General features: G+C 40.8%; 1 protein-coding gene across 4 annotated transcripts in view; it reads left to right on the forward strand.

Moving 5' to 3' along the window:
• RB195_013680 (uncharacterized protein) overlaps positions 1–15861 on the forward strand; it is a gene marked incomplete at both ends in the record, with an annotated part of 31089 nt that extends 15228 nt beyond the window's left edge. Inside the window, 26 exons of one of the 4 annotated variants that reach the window (XM_064203614.1) lie at positions 2434–2515; positions 4298–4386; positions 4639–4741; positions 4832–4987; positions 5114–5260; positions 5549–5654; positions 6116–6151; positions 6925–6999; positions 7077–7352; positions 7410–7552; positions 8233–8310; positions 9895–9989; positions 10067–10202; positions 10259–10354; positions 10458–10563; positions 10713–10891; positions 10971–11154; positions 12529–12552; positions 13015–13132; positions 13382–13497; positions 14324–14393; positions 14749–14904; positions 14995–15065; positions 15273–15404; positions 15623–15733; positions 15789–15861. In XM_064203614.1, the coding sequence (XP_064059495.1) occupies positions 2434–2515; positions 4298–4386; positions 4639–4741; positions 4832–4987; positions 5114–5260; positions 5549–5654; positions 6116–6151; positions 6925–6999; positions 7077–7352; positions 7410–7552; positions 8233–8310; positions 9895–9989; positions 10067–10202; positions 10259–10354; positions 10458–10563; positions 10713–10891; positions 10971–11154; positions 12529–12552; positions 13015–13132; positions 13382–13497; positions 14324–14393; positions 14749–14904; positions 14995–15065; positions 15273–15404; positions 15623–15733; positions 15789–15861 (2958 nt within the window). The remainder of the gene's footprint in view (positions 1–2433; positions 2516–4297; positions 4387–4638; positions 4742–4831; positions 4988–5113; positions 5261–5548; positions 5655–6115; positions 6152–6924; positions 7000–7076; positions 7353–7409; positions 7553–8232; positions 8311–9894; positions 9990–10066; positions 10203–10258; positions 10355–10457; positions 10564–10712; positions 10892–10970; positions 11155–12528; positions 12553–13014; positions 13133–13381; positions 13498–14323; positions 14394–14748; positions 14905–14994; positions 15066–15272; positions 15405–15622; positions 15734–15788) is intronic. The other 3 variants (XM_064203615.1, XM_064203616.1, XM_064203617.1) reach the window with 3 other exon arrangements.
• Between the last annotated feature and the right edge of the window lie 2228 nt (positions 15862–18089).

Below are 18089 nucleotides of genomic sequence, written 5' to 3' on the forward strand. Positions count from 1 at the left end.
CAAGAAACATTTTCCCAAGCTTCTTGATTCTTATTGTTTTTGTTCTAAATGCACTTGTTTACACACAGTTACAAATTGGTCAACACTGCGCAAAGACTTTTTGAGTTTTCCTTCCAAAAATATCAAAATTCCATGTTGAGAAATTCCCCGTAGACATTCCAGTTCTAAGGTAATGGCCCTGAGACGTACACGTTCAAAATATTTCGTAAAATGAATCAACATCATGAATTTATTATTTCTTGGGTTATCCGCAACATTTTCTTTCTTTGAATTTTTTTATCCATCAACACTAAGGATTCTCCTTCCGCTTTGAAGGTGGGGGAAGACGCGTTGGACAGGGTTTTGCGATTATTTCTATGAATTTTTCCAGGAATTCTCTATGGAAAAGTGTGTTTTTCAACAGCATATATTTATGGTTACTGCACTTCACATACCTTTGTAAGATCATTCTAGCACGACTCAGGGTATTTTGCTCTATTCTTGCATAAATGCACACTAAAAACAATCTAATAGGATTGATGAAGGGAATTAAGCTTGAAAGAATCTTAAATTCGAAAGAAATGAATGAAGAAATAATGAAAAAAGTAAAAAATTTTAAAATTCGCTTGCTTAGGGCATGTTCCAGCCCACTAATCTCACCAAACACATTCCTATCCCACCTAAATCCTCCCTCTAGCAACTGTCTGCTAAGCTTGTCGTAAATCTTAAAGGTTCCATAAAATATTAACGTACTGTGATATCTGTACAGCACTCTTAGGCAAATACTCCCACAAATACTCAACCAACAATAACATGGATGATTACTGTATTAGTTTTACAAACAAGAGTTTCTAGGATTTTCTCTTTTATACCACCTTTTTTGTACCTCCATATTTGTGATTTCTTGTGTCTCTGGACACTATACCGTTCCGTTATTGTTTTAATCGATATAGATTTAACGTGTTTTCTGCCCATCCGCTAATAGTTTGTTTAATTCTCTTAAAACATAAAAATCATGTGGACTATGGTCTATGTTGGTGGAATTCAGCTGTTTCAGCTCTCTCAGAGCTTTTTTTTAGTTCTTTTTAAGTAGTTTCTTAAAGAATCTTTTAACTTCCGGAGTAAAATATAGCTGTGGTAGAGTTGAACTCAGTTGCGTCTTTATTTCTCGAAGTAAATAACTAAATTGATCGGGGTCTTAAGAGCTAAGCATTGGTCTTAGACTATCTATGACATGTAAACTAAAGTTACTAAGAGAAAAAAGTAAGATAAAGCGTCCAGAAATAAGGGCACCACTGACCCCTCCCCTCTTCCCCCGTCCCATCCCGCTCCGCAGCTACATTTTCCCCGAACTTTCTTACTTTTTTCATGTATTTTTCTCATCTCTTATTTTCCTATATTTTATTTTCACTCCAGTCGTTGGCATTCCTATTTTTCCTCTATACATGGAAAATCATAAATAATGAGATAGAAAGATAGAAAGAAAGAAAGAAATAGAAAGATAGAAAGATAGGAAGAAAAGACAGAAAGATATAGAAAGATAGATAGAAAGATATCCGCAGAGCCACTCAGCGACGCAGTGCGCTCCGCCTATTTCTTCGTTTATTTCTTTACAGCTTCGCCGTAAATCTGCGGTTAGGTCTCGGTGCGAAACTTAATGTGGAACGGTATATTTTGTCAAGTCTAGCGCCGCTCGTATATTCAAACAGTTCGTGGAAACAACGAACAATTGATCCATTCATTTCATATACAACGCTGCATCTTATGGTTAGAAGGGGCCGTCGAGGGAGTTCTTAGTCTTTAATTATTATTAGTATTACTAATAATAATATTATTTTTATTAGTTATCAGTATTCTTGTTCATTAATTCCTTGGGTTAATTTCCCTTGAGATGTATTTCTTTTTTCTTTTTTTCGCGGTTCTAAAAATTTATTGTATTTTCTGTTTATCTTCACATGGTGCTCTTGCAGCAGCTGTTCGTATAAATTCTTTATGGACATGAAAAACGGATTTTTCAAGTGAATAGCGGAGTCCGTAAAACACTTGATGCGATTGATGTGCTGTTTGGAAATGCATCAACAGATGTTGAGCGCCGTCCTTGCGCTCGACACCTCATCCAACACAGTAGCCACCTCCACCACCACCTCCACCGCTCAAGTGCGGCTTCTCAACACCTGGACAGAAACTAACGAACTTAAACTAAACTTGTAATTCTTAAGAGCACTTGATGGTGATTAATGTGTCGTAATGAGCCCATTCAATTCGAGTTTGATCCTTAACGTCAGGAGAACCAGCGTTTCCCAGTGAAAAAACACTCTTAACTCACCGCGCATCCGCAATAGACCGCAGCCATAGCTCGTCCTAGTTCGACGCTTTCCTACCCTCGACTTTTTCGTGTAACGAATCGAAATATGTTCAAAGTAGTTGATGTGTCAAGTTTCGCACTCGTTTCAGACCGACCTACATCATTCATCGTCCGTTGTCGGCTCATCGCAGCGATGTTCTGCTAGAAAACGTTGGTCTTCTAATTTCGCATGTGAGTTTTCTTACTTTCTAGTGATTCCGTTTTCATCGAATTTTTTTCCTCTTGTTTTGTCCATCTCTTCTTCTACGTGTTCTGAAATGAAGAAGTCTAATACACTGCACACTAGTCGGCAGGAGAAGTCGAACACATTGTTCAGTCGTGCGCTTCTATTTTCATCTTCGTTTGAGACGAAAAAGTTACTTTGACCCTCCTTATCAGAGATATCAACAGATACTTCGTGGAGTTCAGAATCTAATCGAGTTGAATAGTTGAGCTCCCTCTCACTTCATAAAGCAAGTAAATCATAAGAGGAGCTAGAGGGAGATAGTATCGTTCACAAATTTTGGCCCTCATCCATCACAGGCATTTGGAAGAATTTCGTTCTATTTTTATTTTATCATAAAAGTCGCGTACGTTTTCTTCCATATTATGGTAACGCTATCAGAATGCCTAATGCGCATTAAAGATGCAAAAACTCCGTTGTCGCTCTCATTTATTTCCCCTTTGTCTTCCTTCACCAAAGAAATATGCCTAGTACGTCGAATTAAAATGTGTTTATTGAAAAATATCTTCTAATTTTCTTGGGAACTGACCATTTTCTTTGGAAACTCGAAAACTTATCAAGTGTTGTTCGACCCATCGGTGCGATAAGGAGGAGCCGGACCCTCTTCAGGTGAATGGGGTCTAGTTAATTTGGTGCAGCTCAAGTGATGAAGATCCCTTTGAAAACCGCCCAAAAGTGAAGGATGTCCTTTCGCGAACCACCCAAAACGTGGAGGGGTCCCGTATAAAACCGTCCAAAAGTGAACGGGGTCGGAGCACCGGTTCCGACTATCGCATCTATGGTTCGACCTATTCTTTCCTTACTTTAAGCATTAACGGTTCTACTGCAAATAAAAGAATGCTACGGCGAGTGTAGTGTAAAGGTTAGAGCTTCCGATTCCTGCACGATCGATCGGAATTTCGAATCTGCTCTAGTGCTCACCAAGCTTTTCGTTCCTTCGGGGTCTATAGATTGATACCAGACTTGTCTGGGAGATAAAAACACTGACTTGACACATCCGCCAGCCAAGTCATTTTATAGGCCAGTTGCACGTTCGTGAACCTCAAACGATTCTGAATTGAAGTGAACGTGTGGGTGCATCTCAAGCGGATCGATTAATGCCAGAAACTTTTTAACTTTAACTTTAAAAGGATGCGGGGTCATCTCAGACACATACGGAACGTTTGTGGATACTCAGAACCGTTCATGAGCTCGAAGCATGTCCCAGTTGTGAAGCGTGCTCTGAGATCAACGTAGCCTTGTGGAAAATGCTATACTGGGTAATCTTAAGATACTCTACGATGGTAATGATATTAAAAGTTTGCGTGATATTTTCAGGAGATAAAGCGATAATATCTAAAGTTTTCTTCGTCTTACTGCCCGTGTTGACGGCCACAGGACAAAAAAAAAAATCAAATAATTTTGATTGTAGAACTAAAAGAACGATTCTTCCCTTAATTAATCGCGGTTTCTCTGCACTTAACCGCACCATTATCGATACTCTGTTACCATACCAAGGGCACAGATCTGTTCCTCTAAGTCACAGATCTGTGCCCCCTCACTCATTATCGATACTCTGTTACCATACCAAGGGCACAGATCTGTTCCTCTAAGTCACAGATCTGTGCCTTTGGTCATGGTTTTCTTATTCGTTCTTGGGAGTAATATTTTTTTCATTTTTTTTTCGTTCTGAGATGTCATTTTCCTCCTTTACTGGTTGTGTTTCGAGCGATTTTTTTTCCAATTTCTAGTATCGGCGCTGCCAGAAAGGGAAATGATGAGTTCGAACGACTCTTTGGCAGGGTCTCGCCGAGATCATGGAGTTGACACGATGCAGCAGGTCAGCAGCACAAACAGATTTTCACTTATCACTTTTTTGATTAACGAAGACATTGACGTTACGACGTTGGATCAACCTTCTTGTTTGGCTATATGTGGTATATTAGTATTTTCTCTTCTGACCATTTACTCGGCTTCTCGTAAGAAAAAATTACTTCTTGATGATGTAGGTTGTGTTAAACATGAAGTATTAACTGATCATGTCGCTGTTTGCCAGTGTTTCTTTACTCAGTGATTATCGTGAGCAATTTAGGGTTCTGAACTCCAAGATAGCCCTCGTGGATCAACTATTGGGTCCGGGAAAAGGGAAGATGTCAACTTTCATCACGCACAGCCACATATCGTACCTCAAGGAAGTCAGTTGTTTCTTTCTTAATGTCTCCATTTTTCGATTAAACTATTTGTTACAGTTCTTCACAATAGAAGTTTCCATCCTTCCTTCCCAGGTATTCCCATCCAAGGACAAGTTCTTGTGGATCCCGCTACTGGACAACACTACATCGTCCCTCAGGCAACATTTTTTCCACCAGCTGTGCAACCAATGTACTTTCAACCCACACCAACACCTGTATATTACCCGTACGGGCAGGTTCCACCTCAAGGTAATTTATCTTTTATTGTCGCAGAAACACTGTTAGACTTTTTTTTACTGTTGTGAGAGGTTTCTCGTTTAGTCTTTTCCTGTAGTCCTTATCTGGACATCTATGTATAAGGGATATTCTTTTCAGGTTATGTAATGCCTTCGACACCACAGCAAGCCCAGTATTCTGTTCCCATTGCATATCAGCAACGACCGTATGCATTCCGTCCGGGATATGCACAGAGCACGACCTCCACTGAAGACATTAGTAGAAGGGACGATGACAGAAGACTTGGTGAGGTTCATTTCGGTGTACTAAATCTTCCTCAAAATTTTTTGTGCTTATTCGATTTGCGTACTGCTGTTTACGAGCTTGTTCTAGTAGAAAAAAGGTGTTCCCATATCGTTTTTACGCATGGGTTGTAACAAAAACAGTATTTATGCATAAAACATATAACATATGTGAATAGAATAGTACTTTCACAAACCCAACCACAGTAGACTAAAAGTGAGAAAAAAAAAACTAAATTATGCAGTAAGTATTATTTTTCAACAGCTTTATTTTCTTCCAAATTATCTTCAGAAGATCCTCCACCGTCTTCGCCATCGTTGTCCATGGCTACTCAATCAGGATTTTTTCCCACAGGATACGTTCCCACATCAGCCGCCAGTTTTACGCAGCAGTACCGGTACTTTCATTCGTTTCTTGAATTCACTTTTTTCATGGGATCATTTTGGCACAGTTAATGCTGAGTTCTGTTTTTTTATCCTTGACGATGGATTGAGTTTTTAGGACCATTTAAAAGATTTTACTTCTAAAAATATGGATATGGTCAGTTCCGGGGCGTTTTTACTGAAGAAGGCAGGATTTTAATGTAGATCATAAGATATCCTGCCGATCTCTTCTAGGGTACAGGTTTCTGCTGAAAGTCAAGTTGTGTATTCTCATCCTCAAAATCATTGGAATAGCTCTCGTCACTGAAGTTTCTACCCGATTTCATTAGCCATAACCTCACGCACACTATTTCCACGCTCTTCCGTCAGAATGGACAGTTTTCTGAAGACTCAATTCCAAATGTCAGGAGCCGCGCACTTGAAAACATTGAAAGTTTATTTTTTTGTTCGTGCAAAAGAAAAGGAGAACTTTCAGATATATTCACTTCTTCGAACAAGGCTGTGATTGCTGGTAAAATATGTTTTCGTTGTTCGAAATCCCTAGTTTTACTTGATTTTTCGCACAATCGCATTTTTTTCGTTGCAAGTGATCAGTTCAGTTGTCGAAGCATGAATTTTTATACTGTTCATCTTTTTTATGTCAGAAACGAATGCGTTCCTCTTTTATTGCACTATTGTTTTGGTTTCTAAAAGATCCAGTCAAAGTTCCCGTTAATGTATTAAAATGGCTGGCATTCACTCTAATGAAAGTTGTGCCCTCTTTCTTTTACACTTTTGTAATTCTTATTTCATGTGCCCATCACTTTTAAATTCAAATACATGTTGGTCCCAATTGAAACACGGCAAAGCTTCGGCATAGTTTACCGTTCTCGCGGAAATTTTGCAGTGAATGAATCTTTTCCCTAAAACGATGGGAGCAATGATCTTTCAAAAAGAGAACTTAACCATAATTTTTGCAAAAATTTTTCCAAGGTATTGTGACGATTAAGGTGCGATCTTAATTTTTTCTCGACAAAAATAGTGATTTTTTGTTCCTCCTTTCTTCTTCATTGCCCTATAAGGATTCTGGCTTTTCTCTTTTTTTAGTTTCTAGTTTTCCTTATCTGAGATTCATTCTCCTTAATTTCTTCTCCCAACCAGGTCCATTTCTGTTCTTTTTTCTTGGTTTCATGTGAACTTATATGGGTTTTTTCTCGCTAGCTTACAGTCATCCCCAATGCTGAACCATTCATCGTGCAAGCGGAGGTTTACAGTATTCATCCTATTATTTCGAGATTATTTTAGCCATCAACAAAATCCTCAACGCAGCAGCCCTAACAGCCAACCTGAAGATCCAGAAAGTGGTCGAGATGGTTTTCGGTAAGAATTTCAGCAGCTTGTGTATTTGTACCCGCTTTTCACTTTGCTTTACTTCGAATATTTCGGAAAATTACTAGGCGTGACGTCACGCGATCCAGCGCCGAGTTCAACCGTTCCTCCGGAGATTTCCACCGCCAAGGAAGTGGCGAATTCAACCGCTCCAGCGGGAGTTTTTCCCGCAATGGCAGCGGTGACGGTGTCAGATCAGAAGTGTATTTCCGCACTGGAAATAGCGAAAATGAAGGATTCAATCGAAATGGAGCCCCGGAACGAACTCCACTCTATGGAGGACCTCCTCCATGGTGGGGACGGCAACGAGATGATCAAGGGGATTCACTTACAGACGTCGAGAGGTTTTTTGTTTTGTTTTCTAGTGCCTCAGAATGTGTTATAAATTCACGGGTTTGCAGTCCTCGTCTACCGCAGCGGATGTCACCACCTGGCTCCACCATGTCTGAGTCAGAATCTAGAGGTCGTCCTATGCCAGCAAAAGCGGTCAGAATGGACATCGACTTCAGCAAAGTCGGAGAAGATGAAACGCCGAAGCCCAGACGTTAGTTGCTACAATTATTCCGTCTATAGTTGGGTCAAAATGACATGAAACATGGACCGTTGCGTATGCGGCCGCGCTCGGAAGCGGTGTGGTGGAGACAGCGGTTGGAATCGAGGTGGGACCGTGGCGAACTGCAGAGGTAAGTGGCGGTAGCGAGGATCCTTACACGATCCCAACCGCTACGCTCCACCGCTTCGCTTCGAGCGCAGCCGCTTGCGCAACTGCCCGTGCTTCATCTCGTTTTGACCCGACTATATTTAGTACATGTTTGTTTCTGTGTGGGATTTCCGTTGGTGATGTATTAAGGCCATTTTGTGGACTGATATCGCTTGGTGACCGATTTGAATTGATGCGATCGCAGTGATTTTTTTGCATAGATGCTAAAAACCGTGTTATAGAGGAATTTGTCGAAAGTTATATTTCTTGTGCACTTCTTTCTGCACCATTATACGCTTTTTTGTTTAATGAACGACGCCTAGATAAAACTAAATAATCAGAGTTATCTCTATGCAGAAAAATGAAACTTAATTCCTCTGACCATCAATGTTCTGCTGTGAATTTTGATCTACTGTACGTCTTAGGTGCCCTTGCACAGGGATTTGACTAGCGCATAGGGATGTGTTTCTCACCCTTATATACTGTCATTGTCGCTTTTGTGATGTGTATTCCCGTGTGTTCAGCGACCACATCACGATCGGTTCGAATGGATATTGATCTCAGCAAATTGCCGGATGAGACAAAAGTAGCAGAAAGACGAGGTAACATTATGTGTTTGCAAGTGTGTGAATGTTGCTATGTTCGTTGGTAAAAGTCCGTCACTGTCAATCGGATCGTTTTTTCCCATTGCGTTCATTCGAATTCACAAAAATGATGTTGTATTGTTTTCTGTACGTATTGTTATGGAATATATAATAACAAGCTAGATGCAATAATTTTCTGCTTTTGAAACTTACGAGTAAGGAAAACCAGAAATATTCGAACAATATGTCACATGTTTCAATTCTACTACAACAGTTGTCGGTTTTTTTTTTGGCTTCGCGCGATGCTGCATTCATCGCTTTCGAGAATTTGCACTGTAGTCAATGTTAAATGAGCAAAAAGCAAAGCATGTGGTTCCCAGCTGTCGCTTGAGTAAAAGAATGCGGACGTGTTGCAATTTGACACCATCGCTACTGTCTTCAATGTTGCCGACCTGAATGCCACATATCACATCACGAAGTCACCCTCGAAGCTTAGGAATATGGGAGAAATGAGCTTGGGACATCTTATAAGTACACAGTGGATTGTTCATAAAGTACATTTATAGACAACCATAAAAATGGAGTTATTGTTCCTATCAAGTCTTGTCGTCTAATATACTAAAGCTTTGAGAAACACTGATTACTTGAATTCGTATCCCAATTGTACAGTAGAGTCAAAACGATATGAAGTACGGTGCAGTTGCGCAAGCGGTTGCGCACGAAGCGGTGCGCTTGAGCGCGGCGGTCAGGATTGAGTGAGAACACCCGGTATCATCGTTCATTGCTGCAGTTCGAGATGGTCCCATCTCGATTGAAACCGCTATCTCCACCGTGGTTGCGAGCGCAACCGTTTACGCAACTGCACCGTGCTTCTTGTCGTTTTGATCTGACTATAAGTTATAGCTCGGTGACGAATGAAATGAATAGGAACCTTGTGTTCAAAACACTGGAAATAGAACATAACTTCCAGTGCCTTTTCTTGCGAGGACCTGCTCACTAGTTTTGTTTCTACATCAAAATGTATTGCGTTAACATGAAAAATGCAGTAGAATCCAATCAAATCGCTTGTTCGAAAATTATGCAATAGACGATTTTTCTACACCAAAGACATGATTGCAGTGATTTATATGGCTCAGAGACGGGTCGTAAATCAAGGGCGCAGTGTTTCGGCCTAATCACACCAGCATTCCTCTGATTTCTTAATGAGACTCAACAGGAAATAAGTTCGCTTTTTGTGTAACCTTCTACAAATGGGGCAACCGTCGCTTTTTATGGTTCTGATTTGATGCAGGGAGATATTTGATCGAATTCATTCATTTGCAACTTCTTTTCTAGTTAAAAGAAAAGGAAATCACTAGAAGTATTTGGGATTTCTGTGTGGTATTCTCGGGATCATACAATATGAAACTGCTCTATAGTGCGAATGCTAGTAGATTTCTTGAAAAGACTTAATAATTCCTCAATTTCACTATTAGAAAATTCAAATAAAAGATTATGAGAAATAACGTTACATTCCATGGTAACGAAGCATTAATATCTTTCATTATATTTCAAGCATTGTGTAGAATGAGAGGTTTCTATATGGTAATTATGGTTTCTCAGCACCACAACGGGCTCCAGCCACTGCATTTACCGTCAACTTTGATTCGGGTACGGAAGAGGTTTCACTTCAAGATGCCGCTAGAAAGTCCGCACAGGTACTGTTTCGTGGCCCTTTGAAACAGTTTTGAAGTGAAAGAAAGAGGAAAGTGGACTAATGCAAAACAAATTTCAGGCGCGACGTATTTTAAATCGCCGTTCAGCTGGTGGACCTACCCCGGTAAATGCTCAACGTGGTGCAGCTTCGGAACTACCACCATCCCATCCTACTAATAAACGATACTTGCTGAATAAATTGTTACATGGAGAGGGTGAGTCTGATCTCGTTAGTTGTTTCAGAGATCTTTCCCCAAAATTTTGTTTTGAGGTCAAAATGAAGAGGAGGCAGGTGCTGCTGAAGGAACTGAAGTTGAGGAGCGTAAAGAGTGTGACGTGGCCAGCGAAACTGGGACTTACGTTGTTGGTTAGTAGCATCATTTCAATCTAATCACCTTATTACTTTACTATTTACTGCTACAAATGCAGTATAATGCAGTCAAGCAACACTTTCAACGTTCTAAATACAGATATGAGTAAACGCGTTGGCAATGGTCCAGCAAGTCAGGTGATGGCTGCGAAAATCGTGGAAGATTCTGACTCCAGTGACACGAGCAGTAGTGACAGTGAGAGCGAGTGAGTTCCCAATTTTTCAGATTTTCGTGTTCTATCATTTAAAAAAAGGATTTGTTTTAGCTTCTTTTTATTCTAACTCTCATACGCTCGTATTCTCTCATACCATTCTCTTCTCTTGTCCAAAGCGCTTATCCAATTTGGAATCTAAGGTCCGAAAGCGAAGAGCAGTCGACAGCTCGTCAAGCTCCTTCTCCACCTAAACCATCAGCTACTGCACAGCCAACACAAACCCAACAATCAGAAACAAATTCTGCCGGGAAGAGTGATCTAACAAAAGAGTTAACCAAGTTACGCACAATGGCTGGAATTCGACCGACTACTACTCCAGGTATGCGGTTCTTATCGGTTAACTGTGAGCTGATGAGCATTGCTATTTTGATAAATGTAAATTTTCCGTTGATTTCTAGCGCAGACAACAATTACAAGGCCTGCTGGGCTGTACGACAGTTCTCGTCCAGGGCCAGCAACGCCGCCGCAGTCACAACGTCCAATTACTGGCAGAGCTTCCTTGGGAGCTCAGGCTTCAAATAGGAATTGTCTGGCTGCTTCTCGTGGCGGTCCAACGAATTCTTCTGCTTCAGGGCCATTCAGGTACAGGAAATATCTTATGGTTCGTCTTCACCTGGGGAAAGCTTATCTATACTTCTAAAAATCTATGCATTACCAAGGTAATCAGGAGGTTCATGGCTATCTCTTATTAAGTCAAATGTAGCCTCGAGCAATACATCAACTTTCTACGCTTGTAGGCACTTTTTTATCATTTCAAATGTAACGTATGTATGTGTGTTGCATCCATTTCTTTTGCAACGTGTCCACTTAATTTGGCAAGATTACTTTGATTAAGAGTTCCAATTTAGCGGGAACCACAACTCTCAAGTTTTTGCTAAAACGTTTTTTCTACTACCACTGCACTTTCAATATCAGTGTTTTATAACCTCGTAAAGGCTTGTCTTTCAAAATCTTGCGAACCAAGCAAAGTTCTGCAGAGATTTGAAAAATATAAGCTATTTTCATTTTTTTTTTAACATGAATGTTATTTCCTACGTAAATATGATCTAGTTTTTCACGGGATTTGTTCCATGCATAGGTGCGATAGGGAGAACCCGGCCCCTCTACAGGTTTAGGGTGCCTAGCCTCTAGGTGCAGCTCATGTGTTGAGAATCCCTTTTCCCTCCGCCCAAAAGTGAAGGAGTCGGAGCGCCGGCTACGACTATCGCATCTATTGTTCCATGGGATTTTCTCTCTGTAGTTCCATGGTATTCTCTCCTTAGGATTGGTTAGATACTTCTACGGGCTTGGCTCCTGAACTGTTAAGACGCTAGTTGAACGGTTCTGGTAAGACAGGGGAGTTCCTTAATGCTGGGGAACATTGTGAAAGAGAAGATTTCAATCTTCAAGGCAAATTTAAACAGGAATGTTCAGACCATGGAGCTTGCTGAAGAAATAAAGAGTCGCGTTATTTCTCGAATTCTCTTCCTTATTCCGCTTGTGTGTACCTGGACTTCTGAAATCTTTCGGGAAAATGATCATTAAGCTGGATTTAGCTATGCTAACGGATCCAAAATTGATGTCGTCATATGATCACTGGATTGGCGAAAGAGCAGAGCGATGCTGATCAAGTGATTCCGACTTATATCTGCATTGAATTCAGATAAATAAATCAGCCATGCTCCTTTGTCTGTTTATCAACGTGCGAAGGCGCCAGTTTTGAGTGGTTCATCCACCTTTTTTTGTATCCTTTCGATCCTCTCTACCTTTATGAATAAAATTTTTATAAGTTGATCAGCGAAGAAATTAATATTCTTACTAGTAAAATTAAAAAAAAAGAGAAATTAAAGTGCTACACAAATTGTCCACCAAAAAGGTTGGTGTAACCGAATTCAATGAGAAACCCACATTACGCATTGTCAATACTTAAGTATTGCAAGGTCTCATTCTGTCTGATTTCATCGTATTTTCTCACAGGAAATGGCGGTGTCAAAGCGAAACGTACGTGGGATAAGTTTGTGTGTTTATAAGTGTTTTGCACGCTGTGTTAGTCGGTAGAAGGACGGCAATGGCACGCAAGCTTAATCACACATCGGTTGTGATCCATACCAGCCTGATTTCTATACTGCTTTCTGCTTGCTTGCTAACTAGTTGCCGTCCCAATAAAGACTAAAAGTCATCAATTTTTTCCATATATTTTTTTTCATTTTCCTGCTTGCTTTTTGTTCCTTTTCGCATTAATTTGCGGTATATATTGAACAGAAGAATTAGCAATGATTGACGCATGGCGTTCGAGTTCATGACTTTTCTCTTGTCTGAGGCATGTGATGGAATGTTTTGATCTCGTAAATAGAATAATACCCCAGTCATTATCGATGGTCATTCGTCAGTGGCGCCTGCTGCTTGGCCTGTTATCTTCTGTAGTGTGTGGTGTGGTCTTGTCTAGTTGATTTTTCTTTTCAGAAGAGGCGATGGAGGTCGTTATTCAATGCGAGGGAATCAAGGAGTTGCCCCCTCGAGTCCACAACAGTGCCCTAAGAGGCCCCCATTTAGAGCTGGGGTTGCACCGATGAGATCAAGTGTAAGATTTGCTATACTTCTGTTAAAGACGTAAAGATATCTTTAGGTTTCTTAATTTTGACAGAAGTCTTTACTGAATAGCTGCTATTGTGATTCTTTTCATCCCATGATTTTTTGTTCAAAATGTTCACGTTCTGATTTCACTCAACAAACCACTAAATCCCTTTGAATTTCGCATAAACACATGTTATTGGCAGATGAATGTTTGCCCTGAATCAAGCATGTGATAATATCTTTATCGAGCTTTCAGTTTGGAAACCCCGAAAAGCAAAAAGAGCAAGAAATGAACGCTTGGTTGCGCAGGAAGGACTACAACCCCATGAAAGCCGCTGCTGAGGCTAGAAAGGCCAAGGAACTTAAAGCCAGGTAACTATTTGTTTGAAACGTGCTTGATATGTAATTCCGCGAAAAGCTTAAGTATTAATCCCTATTCGCCATTCCTTTGTTGTTAGAAAACTAAACTCTGGGCTGATACTGCTTACCAGCTTCTTTTCTTTCCATTCTTCTCATTCTGATTTCCCTATAGTGTTCTCATCTTCGGGATGAAGGTATGGACAAAGTAATGCTATCTGAGACTACTGTTTCCAAAACTATAATGTTGATCATCGAGATCTTGTCTTTCACAAAAAATCACCAAGAAGTCTGAATTGTTACATCCTATGCAAGAGATAAGTACTGATAAAGAAAGTAAAGGATGAACGGCGATATTCAGAAGTAATGCATTCTTCTGTAGGCTAAAGTCGAACAGGATCGTCAGTCAGCCAAATCCATTTCACAGGAAATCAAATTGTAAACGCTCCTGTAGTGTCGTGTAACTGCGCTAGTTCTGAATATACCTCAATTTTCACCGTCTTGGTCAAACTACGTGTCCGTATAATATCACCATATATCATGTGTGTGTGTATGTATGTACCATGTAGTGCACTGCTAAAAGGTCCACAAATGCGATTTGATGTTTGATTTTCGCTAACAGTATTTGTTTTGCTCCATTTAACGCTTAAGACTAAACAGACTTGTATTTAGCCAAACTAACCTCTCACTAATATCCACTACCAGTGAGGTAGAAAGGTAAGTGAATAGGTGTGATGATGTGATGTGTTGTCTCCAGTCGCATGTCGTGCTCGTATTGGTGAATTTGGAAGATTTCTTCACTGGGAAACATGAGAGATTAATACAATCGCTTCACTTTCAGAGGAGAACAATTTGTATCGAATCGATCCGTGTCTTTCCATGTGGGACCCGTCATGCCCAAGCCATTGAGAGTAAGTTTTAAGTGGTTTAAAACGGAACAGTTTTTAATGATGCTGTAGGGTGCTTTCTTGCATTGCATGTGCATAGGATACCTCCGTATTTTTGAAAGAACGGTCAAAATGACTACGAATGTCGAAGTAGTGCGTTGGGACCTTCGATTCCTTCCATCTCTGCCTGTATCAGTGTAAACGGACAACTCCGAAACGCTGTTTCTTGCGATGGCTTCTGTTGCAATGCGCACCCATTGTGCCCCGCCTACAATTCGTATTTCATCCGAACTAAGTGGTGTCTATTAGGTCCCAAGATATTGCTGCGTATCAACATCACCGGAACTGCAGCTCAAACAGAAAGAATTAATTGTTGCAGGGTGATTTTGGCGAAATGCTGCGAAATCGTTCCCAAGAATCACTAGCCGTTGAAGAAGCTGAACATGCCAGTCAACGAGTGCTGGCTGAATATTCCCGCGGAGTGGTGCAGGACATTACTCGTTTGTCTCAACAAAGCAGCCGAGCCAGCGGCAAGGTGGCGTTTTTACTGGATATTTTCACCTTATTTTGCTGCTTAGATTATTTTTGCATTTCATGCGCGGAAAAGTTTTTTCCTTCATTTTAGCAGCTCGGCGGACTGGCTCGAGCCGTAGACATGTTATCGCAGAAGTGCAAGAAAAGCATAGAGTTGATCCGGTGAGTAGTTGAAACTTTTAAGGAAGCACAACATAACATTTTTGCGCAAAATGTTGGATTTTCGCACTGAATTGGCCGATGCGTGGGCCACGCTAAGGCTTTAAAAACTGGCTTTAAAGAGAGAGACAACATTAGTGACATGTCATGTACTTGTGGTTCGTATCTTGCACTTTCGAAACTCACTACTTATCGTTATTTTGCGCGCAGGTCCCAGAACAAAGGATGTTTATCCGTTTCGGTTGAGGATCTTCTAGCTGCCGCTGCAGAACCTCCTCGCAAAGGAGAAACCTTGAACGAGCAACTGGATCGCCTCTCGGACGCATTTGACGCTGTTCAGCGGTACGGGATTTGTTGCTACTTATGTTACGATATCATAAGTAGAGATGTCTGTGGCATTTGAAGCGTTGATATTCTATTTTGATTATGCGTACTTTCTTTGCGATTGCTGCTATTTTTGCTATGATTCAGCCCATGTGACTTGATTAGAAATGTATTTAGCGTGAACGATTACCCTTTCGGAGTTAGGAATCTTCCTTAAAGCAATATGTACTTTCCAGATATTTGGAACAGTACTCGTTAGAAGACGGGCGCCAATCACCAATTCCGGACTTTACAGACGATGCATCTGACATCCATTCAGTAGCGAGTTCATCCTTTTCTACTCACAGGTGGCTCAAAATTCTCTTTTTCTATCTGTTGTAATAACCGATCACTTTTCTCCAGACAGTCAAGAAGCCCGCTTTCGACGAGTTCGCGAAGAACTGCCACCACTAGATCCAGCATCAATAAACCATAGTCACGGAAGCAATGCACCTTCAACATTCTCCGCCCCAGAAAACTTTCCGCTTCTTCTTACTTCAGTCCAACTCGTATATTGTTTGAGATAATTACGGATTTATTATAGGTAAAATTCGCCTTTTGCACATAATAGCTGGCTATCATTTTTGAAATGTTGTTAGCTTTATCTTTTATGTTATCGATGTTGAATACGCATCTAATACGATTTCATATGAGGAGCTAAGCATTCTCAATCTCAGCTCAATAGTTGCCTTGATATATTGCTTCACATCCATACTTACTGAATTTTTCACGGCGGGTAAATTCGCCTATTTCTTTTCTGTTGTTTGTTGTTGATACATATGTGTGTGCTAGTCGATGCTGACCGATGAACGGACGATGTATGGTCCGATTCCAAAGCTTCCGCTTTGATCCATTGTACATATTAGCTATAAATGTTCTCTATTTGTCTTTCTTCGCGAATCTGTCTATTCTAGAATCAGCTGCGAATTTTCAAAGGAAGTTTGTAAACATTGAAAGTAGAATTGAGGCGACAACGCACATTGTTAGATGTTGAAGCGAATTATTCCTAACTCTATTAGTCATCTAAAGGACTAAGTGAAAACAGACATTACCAAAGGTACAATACGTTGAATACTGAAGTATCTTGAGTTGAACATCGAAAACAGTTCTGACAGATACAGTTGCACACTTTAGATGTAAAAAAAAGAATAAGACTTGCTCTGTAGATATTGTGAACTGGTTCTTTCTAGGTGACTGCTAGTGTTTAACCCTTTCTTCAAAACGACTATATCTGGTCATTTTAACACGACCAAACGTTGATTTCTTTGTATGTATCACTACAAGAGGGCAGGTGTGGCGCAGTCAGAGGTTCTGCTGTCTGCACGTTCTGTCGAAAGTTCGAATCCTCCCTACTGCACACCAAGTCTTTCATCAGGGGTCATAAATTAGTACCAAACTTGTCTGGGAGGATAAAAACACCGACTCGACACACCGGCTGGCCACCAGTCATTGTATAAGCCAGTTACACGTTCGTGAACCTCAAACGATTCTGAATTGAAGTGAACGTGGTGGCACATCCCAGCGGATTGATTAACGCCAGACACTTTGTCCACTTTACCACTACAAGATCTCGAGTTATCTGTCAGATAGATCCGGCAAAGTGCTTCGCTCAATACCATGAGTGAGAAATTTTCGAATTCGAGCACACTTTCCTTCAACAATATAAACCAATGAAAAAAAAAACACCTGTACCACACACATGCGCTACCGTTGTTGGTTGATCTGCTCGACTGGGCACCAGTATTGCTTCCATTTGTCCCGATCGCGCGCAAAGGTTGCCCAGTGGCTTCCTTGCGTGCGATCGGGTCAAATGGAAGCAAGTTGGCAGTTTTCCTGCACTACGTTAGATGTCGCGATGTGCCCAGTCGGCAGTTCATAGTTCCGGTCGAGCGGTTGTAGTTGAAACGCATCACGTGTCGTGTCCATTGTCCATGTGAGCATTCTATGATGCTGACCACATTCCCCTCCTGCTTCCGAAAAGCACAGATTTCCGAAGAATAAGTCAAAGCAGGGCGGTGGTGATGAGCGCACGAATGTCTGTGATCTTCACAACATCCACAATGCTCTTATAGGCTCACCAAACCGCTTGTTTCCTCCGGCCCAGCTCGGAGGTCTGCTTTTTTATTATGTTAATTTCCCGACCTAGATATTACATAGCTAAAGAACTCGGATTTATTCGTCCTCTAAAGCTTGGATGCGGCATAGCGATGAAGGATAAAGTGCATTGTTGATCAATTCTTATGGGAATGCGCCTACGCGTTCGACTTCAACTCAAACTTCGTTTGAGGTTTATAAACGCACATTCAGCCTTACAATGACTTGCGGAGGCTAGCCGATGTGCCAAGTTAGTTGTTTTTATTCTCCCAGGCAAGTCTGTTACCACTTTATCGTCCCCGGAGGGATGAAAGGCTTGGTTTGCACTAGGGCTGATTCAAACCTCTTACCGATTGCGCTACACCGCCCCTGGATTCGGCATAAAAGCGCAAAAAGAACGCATTACAATATGTCAGAGCCGCCTCAAATCGTAAACCATGAAATCAATAAAGCAATCTTTTTGAGGGGTAGAGCACGATAACTTCGACAGAAACAAAGGAAACGAAGAGAATCCTGTAGTATAAGAGGTAACAATTAAAATAAGAAGATATACACTATTTTTTACTGTAT

Source organism: Necator americanus, chromosome V, assembly GCF_031761385.1.
Source record: "Necator americanus strain Aroian chromosome V, whole genome shotgun sequence".
Taxonomy (NCBI): Eukaryota; Metazoa; Nematoda; class Chromadorea; order Rhabditida; family Ancylostomatidae; genus Necator; species Necator americanus.